Genomic DNA, 13,968 nt, shown 5'->3' on the forward strand with positions numbered 1-13,968 from the left:
TATATATATAGCTTATTCAACTTGGAATATTATACATAAAATGATTTAATCTGTGAGAGATATAATACAGAAATCAAATTTGCATAATGTCTGATTTCTCAAAGGCCCCAGTGCTTTTCTGACTCCCAAGGAAGTTCAGGCCACCCCAGGGTCTCTAAAGGGCTGTCCACTTTTGTGAGGCATCAGATACCTCTGATGTTTTCTGAACCTTTATTAGTGGTCTGTTAGGTGTCTTGTATGTTCATGTATGTTCCTACAGCAGATTTTAAGCACACCCTTTGTCTTATCTGATTAAGGCTTCTGATACCCAGTATTTCCAAGTTTAATGTGTTCCTCATTTTCTTTTCTTAGTCATAATCTCATGCTATTGCCACCTACCACTTTAAGTGAAATTGCAGTTTTCCACCAATCTTCAAATTGGCGTGCCTTCTTGATCTGCTTTCCATTTTCTTCAGAAAATCTGGCCAGAGGACAGGAACACACACACACTCTTCCATCTTTTTAGTGCTCTTTCCCCTGGAGGTGGTTCCTTACCCACATCAGGGACCTTTATGTGAAAAACAGAATCCCTAGCAACCCTCTGAGTTTTATTTCCTTTAGAGAATCTCTGGCTTGGGGAATTAACAGGGTTTTAATTAGATTAACAGAACTGAAACTAAAACAGATGAAGCAATTTTCCTATAGATCCAACTGAGATTTATTGGCCATTTTTATTAGACGTTCTCTGGAAAGTTTTGCGGATGTCCATCAAAAAGAGTTACCTGGGAAGAACAGATCTAGTCTTCCTATTAGCCAGAAATAAAGATCTGGGAGCTGAGAGTCAAGTCCTCAGACTGAAACAGGAGAAATTCCTATGGATGGTTGGGTCAGAGCTTATTCAAAAATAAAATAATTGGTTTAAAATTCTCTGTTTCCAAAAGATGTGACAACCCTATGGGAAAACGAGGTCAAGTTAATGATGTTATCCTATACATAGACTTAACATGGCATTGTAACTCTACAATAAGCATAGAAAAAAAAAATATTAATTCCTGGATTGTGAGTTCCTTGAAGAATAGTTAATTCATTTTGTATCCTTAATGTCAAACAGAGGGAGTGATCAAATTAATAAATCTGTTGGAGTAATTTTATATGCACGCACTTCACAATGGTTAATACAAATTAAGTTCTCCTTTGGGTTTCCAGTGTCTGACACAGTGCTTAATGGTAATGGTTTTTTTATTTAATGAATCATGAAATCATAGAAAAAATAAGATTCACCTCTCTTTCCAATTAACCTATATGGGATGCCTTTGTTGTGACATGCAAGATCCAGGCAATCCCCAGTTTACCAACTCCCCTTTCAAAAGACCTTTGCTGGCAAATGGCAGCTTCTTCCCCCACTTTAGTCATCCTAGGAACATTTGTGGAAACAAGCTACTCACATTTATTCTAACCTTGGTGTTAGATCTTTTATTTCAGAAGTGGAAAGAAGGCATTTTTCTTTTTTTAGGAAGAAACAATTTCTATTTTTTTAAAGATTTTATTTATTCATGAGAGGTACAATGAGAGACAGGCAGATACATAGGCAGAGGGAGAAGCAGGCTTCATGCAGGGAGCCTGATGTGGGACTGGATTCTGGGACTCCAGGATCACGTCTTGAGCTGAAGGCAGATGCTTAACCACTGAGCCACACAGGCGTCCCAGAAGGAACAATTTCTTTCTAATCCTTTTCTCTGAAATGCCACTCTCTCTGCAACTGTATCTCTGTTGATGTCCTTTGCTTCACCCTCAAGATACTACCATTAGAGATTCATTCAGGCTATCAAAGTAACCTCTGGTTAAATACAAAAGCCTTTGGAAAATTTCAGGGGCCCCTGGGCATTCACATTTTTATGTTAATTTTCCCAGACTAAGTGGATTCCTTCTAGCCTGAGAGAGTGGGTGTTTGAATTTTGAGGGAGGGAAGAGGTTGTGTTTAGGCAAGACCTAAGAATAGGTTTTAGGTCAGTTACTCCTGCAGAGGGTAGCATGAAGCACAAGGAGTTTTGAGAAGAGGGCTTGAACACTTGGGAATTGGGCTTAGCTGGAGAGTTCCAAAGACATTTGTTTCAGATGAGCAATTGCAGATATTAGCTTGCTCTTGCAAGCACAAATGTTTCTTACTCTGATTATTCATATTTACACTACTTGAGAGGCCATATTCAGAGATGTTTCAGCTTAGTCCATGACATTTCCACTGCTGTCAACAACTCAAAAATCCTGTGGCATGAGTTCAATTCAACATAAGTAAGTATTGCTTTTCGGCTGAACACATAGTTTTTTAAAATTCAAAATATGGAAATGTTTCAACTAAATTAGCAGAAAGTGGATTGGGAATTTAGTCACAGTTGTACAATAATAGGGCCTATGTCTCATTTAATGTATTTGGAAATTGTTTTCTCTGTTAAATTTGCTAACAGTCCCCAGGTCTGGTTCTAATCAGTATATGCATTTTAATGTGGGTAGGGTTGTAGTGTGCAGGAGCGTGGACTCTGGAACTGAATTGGCTGAGTTCAAGTGCCATCTCCACTACTGCTGTGGGACCTTGAGCAAGTGACCTAACCTTCTGGGCCTCAGTTTTCCTATATAGGGGCCTCATTCTTCCTATATAAAAAAATGGGAATAATAAAATTCTGCCTGGGATTATTATGAGAATTAAGTAATTTAGCATATGTAAATCTTTTATGGCAGTGCTTAGCATACAATAAACGATAAAGATTGAGCATTAGCTTTTTTTTATTTTTTATTTTTTTGTATATTTTTTATTGGAGTTTGATTTGCCAACATATAACACCCAGTGCTCATCCCGTCAAGTGCCCCTCTCAGTGCCTGTCACCCAGTCACCCCATCCCCCCGCCCACCTCCCCTTCCACCACCCCTTGTTCGTTTCCCAGAGTTAGGAGTCTCTCATGTTTTGTCGCCCTCTCTGATATTTCCCACTCATTTTTTCTCCTTTCCCCTTTATTCCCTTTCACTATTTTTTATATTCCCCAAACGAATGAGACCATATAATGTTTGTTCTTCTCCAACTGACTGACTTCACTCAGCATAATACCCTCCAGTTCCATCCACGTTGAAGCAAATGGTGGGTATTTGTCATTTCTAATGGCTGAGTAATATTCCATTGTATACACAGACCACATCTTCTTTATCCATTCATCTTTCGATGGACACCAAGGCTCCTTCCACAGTTTGGCTATTGTGGACATGAGCATTAGCTTTTATCACAGTAATACACATTGAATTTTTATTTTGATTGGTCTTCTCTCCAAAATTAGTGTCTTACTTTATTTTCCCAATTGTATGGAAACAACATCAAACCTTCCTGAGTTTTTGCAAATTAGTAGGACAATAGTCAAAATAACCAGTAACATCTACCAGCAATAATAGAACCTGCAAAAGATATTATTTTCCCTCTTGAGCCTGTTCACCAGTGTAACGATCCTTTTGAAGTCACATTGGATTTATCTTGTGTGTGATTTTTTCTGTCTTGGAAACTTAGTTTTTATTTATTTAAAATGTTGTTAATATGTTTTCTATCAGGTTTAATCTGATTGGTAGTGAAATGAAATAGAGAGGCCAGGCAAAAATTGGTGGAGGCAAGCTTTTAATGGGATGCACCCTCACTCTCAGGCGAGGTTCTACGGCCTGCAGGGGAGGGAGAAAGTGGGAAGTCGGGCAGAGAAGTCGCCCCAAAGGGAGTACCTGTGAGCTTTTTAAGTGGGGAGGGGTAAGGGGTTGTGTCTGTATGGGGTGATAACTGCTTATGCCCTTATATGGGATCTGGGTAAGGTGTGGTTCAGGTTTCCAGCATAGGTCCTGTCTCCCCCTGATGATGTGTCCTTGGGTGGTCTGCTGGTGGTGGGAAAGTTCTGAGGTGGGGGTAACAAGGTGGAGGATCCACCACCATTTTGTTGGTGCCTCCTGATCCCCCCTGATCCCGCCGGCTCAACATTTCCTACTTTTATGCAGTGTTAAAACACAAACCTTGTATCTTGTACCAAAGGTGTAATTCCAGCATAATAGAGGATAAACCATCTCATAATCATAATATCATAATAGAGGATAAACCCTCTCAGATCCTTTTGATATCCTAGGTTTTGCTGATAATTAATACTTTGCAAGTAAAGGGGGTCACTAGCAGGAAATTTGATTTAAAATAAATCAGTTGGCAAATATTTATTGAATCCCTGCTTGTACCCAGCATTGTCAGCCTTCCTCATCCCCTAAAAAAGAGAATATAAAGACCCTGTTTTCAGGAAATCTCAGTCCAAATGATAAATGAAGATAAATTAAGGCAAAACTGAGAAAACTCTACTTAATAAAAGATCAGTGATAGGAGCTGCTCTAGCGTTTCAAGAGAAAAAGGCATCCAGGAAAAAAGGAGTAATTGATTCTTTATTGGAAAAGGAAGAAAAACTTCTTGCCAGGAGGAAAAAAAAGTGATAGAATTTGTTGAAAGATAGCAAGTCTAATTTGAACATGGATAAAGGATGGCAGAGAGGCTAGAGATTAAAGTGATCCTCTCAAAAAAACTCTGCCTTGAGAACCAGAATGTTACTCCTTAATGCCAGGCTAACAGTGGAAGTTCTTAGGTTAAGATTATAAATTCCGTATCTTCAGCGAGACATGACATGTTTCAGCATTATTTTTCTCTCTGGATTTACAGTTATTCTTCATCTCTTTTAAAAATGACATTTCCATTCTTCTCAGCCTTTCCTCATGCTATGTCTCTTGGACAGCTCCTAAGTAAAAAGCCCATCCCTCCTTCATTGGCCACTTAATGGAGTTCACATAGTTCTTTCTATTTTCCATTTTATGTTTCAGGAACTAATCTCTCTAGCCAGTCGCCTGAGGTAGTATTTCAGACCTGCAAATTTGGCTCTGTGAAAGTACACTTAGTATTGGTATTCAGTTAACTTACAATTTTTGGGGTCCTGTGTGAATAATTTCTTGATATAAATAATGAATTATTGAGCTGAAATAAGTTGCCTGGTCTCTGTGCAGAAGTTTACTGATACTGATCACTGAGACTTCAGGTTTTTAAGCAAGATGTCCCATATGGCTCTTGTGGACTCAGCAATAGATTAATATGATATTAATTGTGAAGTAGTTTTATAATTAAATTATACAAAACCCTCACCTCACAAATAATGTTGCTTTCATTGCTTTTTTCATGGGTAGTAACCATCCAAATGGTCAGTACTGGCCATTGGGCAACATACTAGAATTCCATAGATTGTGCCTGGGCTCATTGTCATGTCATGGAATAACGTTCTTTGGATATCCTTGGTTTGTGGAGGCAAGGGTCATTTGTTCATTTCTTAGGTATTACATGTGTTCAAGGACTATGGAAGTTGGGCAAAGTTGTTTGGTTTGGGCCTCTCTCTCATATAAATATTTAGATTTAAGATTTTTAACATTAAAATAAGGTTATAAATATAGTCAAAGAGACACATTGGACTAAAAGAAATGACCATTATGCAGGTTTAAACTTGAGTCCTATGTGTAAGATCGTATAGCCTGTGGACTTTTTTTTTTTTTTTAAAGAGATAATTGAAAATTGAATTATTATATCATAGGTCATTGATATTGGTAGTTTAACATTTAAAGTAGAATTAAATCTAAATAGAATAGAGTTATGAAGGAAAGATGGCTATCACTGAGACCGTATTTGCTGTAACACTTTAGTTTCTTCAGAATTCTAAAAATGTATCCTGTACTGACATTTTCATTGGTGAAAAGAACTTGTTATACCTGGTATGCTCACAGAGATAAATCATTGAAAATTTTACATAAGAAAAAGCCTTTATTTGGTAATGTGGGCATTTAAAATATGCAATTATTTTTCTAACCCTATTTTGGGATGTCTGTTTTTTGTTTTGTTTTTAAAAAATACAAAGAGCTACAAATAATGGAATTGGCTTGAAACTTAAAAGGGCTCTGACAACAGCAGTGTGGTTGGTTTTGTATTGAGAAGTTCTTTTCCTTTCTAGGGTGAACCTGGACAGCCTGGGAACCCTGGCTACCCTGGACAATCTGGTCAAGATGGTAAGCCTGTGAGTACTGAAAGCTTAGTCATCTCCAGTACTGGGATTATGATGTCAAAGTAGAAATTGCACTGGGCAAAGTTAAATAGGCAAGGAAGACTTTACTTAAGACTACTGTAATAGGGAGAGAAATTGAACTCTACCACTGTAACAAAGAAAAGGGAGAGCCCTTGAGTGTTGGGATGAGCTAGTGGAAAAGTACTGGAGGACTTTAGCCAGTTGATAAATGGGATGGAGCAAATTGAGTTACCCTGACTTTGGCAGATGTTTTGCTCTGTGAGTAGGCCATCTGTATTTGCTAGTTGGCAATCATCAAAGTTAGGGTACTGCCATCCCACAGAGACTGGAAGATCTGGGTACTTGACTTTCTAGATGATTATATTTCAAAGAGATGGCTCCTAGGTCCTTGAGAAAGACATTCCATGCTAGTTGTAAAACTGATAAGAAGCTTTTAAAAAGATTTGCCACTCAAAGGGTCAGAGAAAGAATTTATAATTACAAATTATCTAGAGTAAATAAGAAAAGGGAGACAGACAGGGGCTGAGAATCAGGAAGAAGCCTGCCTGAAGCTTAGTTAAGCGGAGAGGAACGTTAAGCCTGGCTTGGTCAACAGAATCAGCATTCTAGTCACTTCATAGGTGCAATACTTGAAAATTGCATGCATCTTTGTTACATTTAAAAAGTCCAGTAAGTATCAATGAATAGCTAGGTTCAGAAATCTTTTATCTTTTCCCTTCACATCTGTGGAAGTTTTCAAGTTAAAAATCTTTTTAAAAGAGATATTTCTTAAGGATATATATGCACTAGAATATACTTATAATCTGAAAAAAATAATATACTCTAAGTTTCAAGAGAAATTTAGGAACATTTTTGAATTAAGAAAACTTAAAGCAAATGCACTTAAAGCATTCTAGGCAGATATTTTCAGGTAGTTCAGTTCTCAACATGTTCATAAAAGTAAATAAACATTAGGAATTTGACTTTAAATGTTAAATAATTGTCACCAAAAAAGTATTTTCTAAGAGACTCCTTTTTTAAGAGGGAAAGTGAAGGGGTGCTGACGGAGGGAGAGAATCTTAAGCAAGCTCCATACCCAGCATGGAGCCAGACACAGGGCTTGATCTCACAATCCTGGGATCATGATCTGAGCTGAAATCAAGAGTTGGATACTTAACTGACTGAATCACCCAGGTGCCTCTAAGAGATTTTCTTTATCATGAGACATTAATCTCTTGCCGTGAAGGATGGGAAGGTTTGTATTGTGAGCCAGTAACGTTTAAAGAATGAGGGAAACACAGCCCAATGTTAAACCATCAGTACCCCAACCATCACAATACAAGAGCTTGTTAGTCTCTGAGAGAGGTTTGCTGACAAATTTAATTCGAAAATACAGCCAACTTTTGAAGAAGTAGTGATGTGCTGCGGCCTTTTATACCAGTGTTGTGTGGGAAAAGGGTTAAATATACAGATGAACCTCTCTAGAGAGAGACTGTCAAAGAAGGGAGCCTGCAGAGGTTGCAAGATGATGACCAAAGCTGTAGAGAGCTAAGGAGCTGCTGCGTGATTGGGGCAGTGCTGCTCAACTGACCCACCTGACTGCATTCTCCATGTACATTCTACATGGCAATGCATTTGGGAATTTTGAGATAGGAAGTGACTTGACTTGGGTTATATTTTAGAAAGATAAAGACAAATACCAAGTGGAGAGTAGATTATGTAGGGCAAAAGTGGAAGCAGGAGATCATGTGGGAGGTTATTTCAGGTTTTTTTTTTTTAAAGATTTTATTTATTTATGAGAGACCTAGAGGGAGAAGCAGGCAGAGGGGAATCCATTGTGGTACTCAGTCCCAGGACCCCAGGATCACGACCTGAGCCAAAGGCAGATGCTCAACCACTGAGCCACCTGGCATCCCTATTTCAGGGTTCTAAAGAAGAAATAAACATGGCTTGGACTAGGGCTATATGGTAAAAGGGAAGATATGTGGTCATATTCTGGATTATTTTTTTAATGTAAAGCTGGTCAGAATTGGTGTCAAATTAGATGTGAGGCGTGAATCAGGGAAGACTTGGAGGATCTTTGTGTGAACAGCACACTGAGCCAGGCAGCAGTGGGGGGAGTATGTCTTGTTTCCTAGGATGCTGGAGAGAGGAATCTTGAGTTCAGGGATGTGTTTGAGAATGAAAATACACAGTTGGGACTTGTTAGCAATGTAGATTTATCTTTCCGAAGCCACCAGAGTGGATGAGATCATTTAGAGAGTGGACCACAGACAAATGGAGAGAGGAAGGGGGCAGTAGACCAAACCTTGGGCTGTCTTTAGAGGGAAAAAAGGGCAATGATGCAGCCAAGGAAATTGGGAAAGAAAGACTGGTGAAGTGGGAGGAAAACCAGGAGAGAGTGGCATCCTGAAAGCCAGGTGAAGAAAGCATTTCAAGAAGGGAGTGCTCAATTGTGTCATTGTTGCTAAGATGTTGAGAAAAGTGAGCTCTATGCCTAGAACATTGGATTTGCTATATGGAGGTAGGGAGGCTCTTGATAAATGGGGATTAGGGAGGGTGGGTACAAAAGCTGAATTGAAATGGGCTCAAGAGAGAGTGTGAGATAAAATGATGACTGAATATAGAAGCTTTTTCAGAAGGGTAGAATGAGGATCAGATAAATGGAGCAATTGCATATTTAGGATGTGGAATAAAAAGGTCTTTTAAAAGATTGGATATGTTACAACATGTTTTATGATGAAAATGAGGCAGAAGGAGAAAAAAATCACTGATTTGGGAGATAAGGGATATTTGCAGGAAGAAAATCCTTAGGTAGATGGGAGGACATTGGTACAGTATGGACAGTTGAACCTTTATGTGGAGTAGGCCAAGCCGATAAGTACAGAAGTGGCCAGGTAGTGATTTGTGGGAGAAAAGATGAAAAATTTATCAGACTGCTTCTATTTGAATTGAATGAAGCAAAGAGGTTCTAAATCTAACATCTTTGCTATTATCCTTAACTCCTGTTGCATGCCAACATTTTCCTTGTGGTTCCTTACATCCCATCCTTTTCTTACTTTAAAGTGCCTTGTGACTTGGTCGCATTCCCTCACTGCACCTCCTTCCTCCTACTGAACACTACCCCAGGCCCTGTGTAAGTTTTCTCCTGATCACAGTGGGTGGGAGGAGTTTTATAACCATGTACCCTCCTCTTCCTGAAGACTTCTTTCCTGAGACCTGCTTTGTCTGTTATTGGCAGCTAGGAGACTGTCCTACTCCAAAGCAGATACACTTGATATACTGAAATGTCATCTGCTGGCACCCCATAAGGACATAGAGCTCCTCTGATGGTACTACTAAATTAGGCTTTTGTTTTTTTCTGTGGTGAAAAGTCCTGGGCAGTATATGGAGGTGAGTGGTGAGCAAGCCCTTCATAGGCCATCATTTCTAGTTTGCTTTTTTTTTTCCTTCTTTTTAAATATTTTGCCATGAACAAAGTACTATAAATTAGTTGTAATAAGCCTGATACAGTAATCATGGGTATTACTCTATGACTCTTATTTCAGCTATAATGGACTTGTTATCTCATCCTATTCCGTACATGTATATGTGTTTGTGTGTGTGATTTTATGTATAGACATAGGAATAGCTATGTAGTACCTGATATTAGATGTTAGATGATATTGGGTACTATATGATGTGAGAGAAAGAACAAACATCATAATGTCCACGTCCTAATCTTAAGACCTGTGAATATGTTAGATTAGGAACTTTGTGTATATGATTAAATCAAGAATCTTGAGATGCAGGCAGAAATTTATCTGAGTGGCCCAGCATAATCACAAGGATCCTTACAGCAGGGAGGCAGGAGTGTCCAAGTCAGAGGAGGAGGCGTGATGACAGAAGCAGAGATCAGGATGAGGTGGCCATGAGCCAAGGCATATTATCAGCATCCAGAAGCTGGTGGAAGTGGAAGGAACACATCTTCCTCTAGAACCTTTAGAAGGAATGCAGCCCCACTGACATCATGAATTTAGGTCCCTAAAAGCAGGTTGGATTTCTGACCTCCAGAATATAAGTATATATTGTTGTAAGCCATTATGTTTGGGATAGTTTGTTACAGCAGCAATAAGAAACTGATTCACTAATGCAAATCCTATTTACCCAAAGGTATGACTCTTTTCCTAAATGTCTCTCTTTCCCTCTGTTTCTTTCTCTCTGTAGGAGATAGGAGGTTGGGTGGCCAGGCAGGAAGAGAAAGTGAGTCTAGGAGCCAGAACAGCTGAGGGTCATTAGCATGTGTCCAGGGCCAGTGCACAGCGGGAGTGGGAAGGTGTGGGTGGAGTCTCTGGCTGGCGATTGAAGCCATCTGGACCAAGGAAACTTGGATGGAACAATTCGAAGGGAATTCTGCTTTGTTTGGATTTGGTTCTGTGCAATCCCCTTCAATAAGCAGTTTGAATCTCTTTCACATTATAACCAGGCCAAGTCAACTGAAGCTTTAAATAGGAAATTATTCCACTCTGGAGAAATACTAATTTTCATAAGGAAAATGCCTTCAAACAAAATTAAAGAGCTATTTTCAAATTCTTCCTCTCCTTTCTCATTTGTCTATCAGCTAAATGATTTCTATCAGCACTGTCTGAGCGTATTACTGTTTCACTATTCTATCATTATAGAAAGAGAAGCAGGGGAAATATTTATATATCCCACTAGGTAATTTGGAAAAGTATTATTAATAAAGGCATCATACTCTATAACATTGATTTTTTTTTAAAATGAAGGCCATATATGAAAACATATAATAGACTATTTTATGATTTTGTAGAAGTTTATATTTTTGTAGTGCTTGTTTCTGTTTTCTGTCATTATTTAATTACTCTTTATGAACTAAAGTACTTTACTGGAACCAAAACCCTAGCTGGTTGTCGGAGAGAACTGGGGTTGTTCTGCCCATGCAGAGCATTGCTTTTAAAAGTTGTTTTGCTTTTGTGGGTCTCAGTTTCTTTGTCTGGAAAATGAGAGATGGTGCCAGATGAGGCCCACATTCTCTCCAGTGCTAATTTTCTAAGATTCCATGAAAGCTATTGTATTTACTAAAAGAGAAAGATAGGCTAGATTAAACCTGTCAGATTTTGGAGGTAGTTTTCTGTATCATTGGCCTTAGTTGACCTAGGGAGACTGATACCACACTGCTACCCATAGAGAGAAGAGTAGATTGGTCAATGGGCCATAGTCCATGATGCAGTACTCCTCTTTGTCCCTGCCCTCCTCAGTGTACCCCTGTCTAGTCTAGAGATTCCAGAGCATGCCTAGACTTCTTAGGAGGGTTAAATCTTACAGAAGTGATAGCACAGATGGGGAATTTCAAAGTTACATGATTTTATCAAACCACAAACAGAGAGGGTGGAGCATGTTAGTAGGAGATGAAGCTGTGTAGATAGGAGGGAGAAAAGAGGGGAGATTGAGTAGAGTTCTTTAGGCCATTGTGATGACTTTGGCTTTTAGTTGGAGTGAACTCAGGAGCCACTGAGGGGTCTTGAGTAAAGGATTAATGTGATATAACTTATTTTTTTAAAAATTAAAAATTTAACTTCTGAGTTTAGAATAGAGTTTAGGTCAGTGAGGGCAAAAACCAAGATCAGTCTGGAGGCTCTTGGAATAATAACCTAGGAGCAAAATGATGGCAGCTAATATCAGGATGGTAAGTAGTGAGGTGAAGAGAGCTTACTGACTTTCGGGGTGGGGGTGGGGTATCTTGAAATTATCGCTGACAGGATTTGATGATATATACTACATGAGTTTGTAGGAGAGAAGTCAAAGGAGACTCTAGTGAGATGTGAAAGGATGGAAAGAAAAACTTGGGCAAGGGAAATCAAAAGTTTGCTTTAGGATATATGTTAAATTTTTGTCAGATGAAAAGTAGAATTTTTTAAAAGATTCTTTTTATTTTTAAGTAATCTCTGCACCCTATATGGGGCTTGAATCCACAACCTCAAGATCAAGGTCACATACTTCACTGACTGAGCCAGTCAGGGGCCCCTGTTCAAGTAGAAAGTTTAAGTGATAGTTGAATACAGAAATCCGACATCCAGAGTGAGTTCCCTTTTTGTAAAGTGTCCTTTCTTTTCCTTTACGCGTTTTCTCTAGGAGTGGTAGTATTTTGCAGGTTGATGATTAGTAAGAGCTTCCTATGCATTAAGAGAATTAATCTTTTGACACATATGTTACAAATGTTTCTTCTAGTTATTTATTTGGTGTATAGTTTTGTTTTTAATTTTTAGCAATGTAAAATTTTTTCACAATTAAATGTTTTGTTATTTCTTCCAGTGTTCTTTTTTTTTTTAGCACTACTCTGTTCATTTACTTTATTATAATTTTTAAGAATTTTTAATTCTTGATTTCACTGTTGGAATTTATTTTGGCACTTGGGGTACATGGAGATCCAAAAAGATTTAGTGAACTTGGAGAATGGCTATCCTAAAATAGGGAAATTCAATCCAACAAAGCGTATGGCTCATAGTTGTCTGGGACATGTTATTTAAATTTAACTTTGGTGAAAAGGGACCAGCATTTGTAAATGGCGCTGTCTGAAAAGCTGATGCAATTTTTGGCATTGTTAGTAAATATATAACAATTATATTAAGAAAGATGACAGTCCCACTTCTGAAGTGTTAGATTTGGTTTAGCATACTATACTTTAGGGATTTGTAGGATTTGGATTTCATTTAGAAGAGAGAAATGGGGGAGAGAGTAAGAACTCATAAGAAGGTCTGTGGGGGAGAACTGATTGAACCTCAGGTGTAATCCTGAACAAGAGATGCTGTTATAAAATGGTTGAGAATGATGGTGGAGAATAGGAAGAAAGGGAAGAAATCTAGCAGGCTTGCAGAGTCAGCTTGACAGGAGGTGAATAATTAATGGTAGAGCAATAGGACCCATGAGACAAGTTTTTATGTTTTCCTCCTTCAGACTCTGAACTGGATATGGTGCTGGTTGTGGACTCAACAGTTTAAGAGCTGTGGGGAATTCGGGGCTGAGTGCCATGAAGATTAAGACCTGGAAAATGGGGTACATGAGGTTATAAGCCAAAAGAATGGCTGTTATTTAGCTTGGAAAAGAGAATTATAAGAGATGGCTTAATGATGAAGTGTATGAAACATTTGTCTAGAGAAAACAGCTTCTACCTGAGCTCTCACTTCACCTCAGTTTGGATTCCTTTAGCAAAAACGTTTATTGTCTGTCTCCCAGTACCATAAAACACACACAAATGCACACACGCATCCCTCATGAGAGTCTCACCAGTAGACTAAAATATGGACCATTTGCCTCAGATGAATCATCTTCTACTTGGCCAGTTTATCTTCCTTTTCTCTAACAAAATGTGATTTAAAAGTTTTCTGTAATGCTTTCCTACACAAAGCTCAGTCAGCTAGCTAATTCATGTTTCTCCAGTGCTCCCTTTATGTAAATCTCATGTATGGATCTCTCCCTGTTTTCCTCATGGGCCTCTTAAATAGATTACTTACTTTTATATCTTATAGGTAGTATATACAATCATAAGTGTGTAGACATAGAGTAATATTATTTGTATATTCAATTCTTCAAGAAATTGGTGACACATCTAGTATGTGTGATTTTAAAGTTTATGCTTATATTGTGTCTTGTTTTGATTGTAATCTGAGTGAATGTAGGGTGGTTTCTACTGTAGTTTTTAGAGCCCTCAGTAGTGGTGATTGGTTCAACTCCATAAACATTTAAATGTTTGTTTGCTGATTTATTCATTCTTTCATACATTTGTATACCGGGTATTGATTGGGTATTTATCATGTTCCTGCCACTGTTCTAGGTTAAGGAAATATAGCGATAAATAAAAGAGACAAAAACTGCCATTTTGAAGGTCTCACTCCACTAGGGA

The 13,968-nt window shown here is 38.4% G+C and overlaps 1 protein-coding gene across 2 annotated transcripts in view; it reads left to right on the top strand.

The window, feature by feature from the left end:
* Positions 1 to 13,968, top strand: part of COL21A1 (collagen type XXI alpha 1 chain) — a 242,471-nt gene that overhangs the window by 154,874 nt on the left and 73,629 nt on the right. Inside the window, exon 15 of one of the 2 annotated variants that reach the window (XM_077903578.1) lies at positions 6,018 to 6,080. In XM_077903578.1, the coding sequence (XP_077759704.1) occupies positions 6,018 to 6,080 (63 nt within the window). The remainder of the gene's footprint in view (positions 1 to 6,017; positions 6,081 to 13,968) is intronic. The other variant, XM_077903577.1, reaches the window with a different exon arrangement.

Source organism: Canis aureus, chromosome 7, assembly GCF_053574225.1.
Source record: "Canis aureus isolate CA01 chromosome 7, VMU_Caureus_v.1.0, whole genome shotgun sequence".
Taxonomy (NCBI): domain Eukaryota; kingdom Metazoa; phylum Chordata; class Mammalia; order Carnivora; family Canidae; genus Canis; species Canis aureus.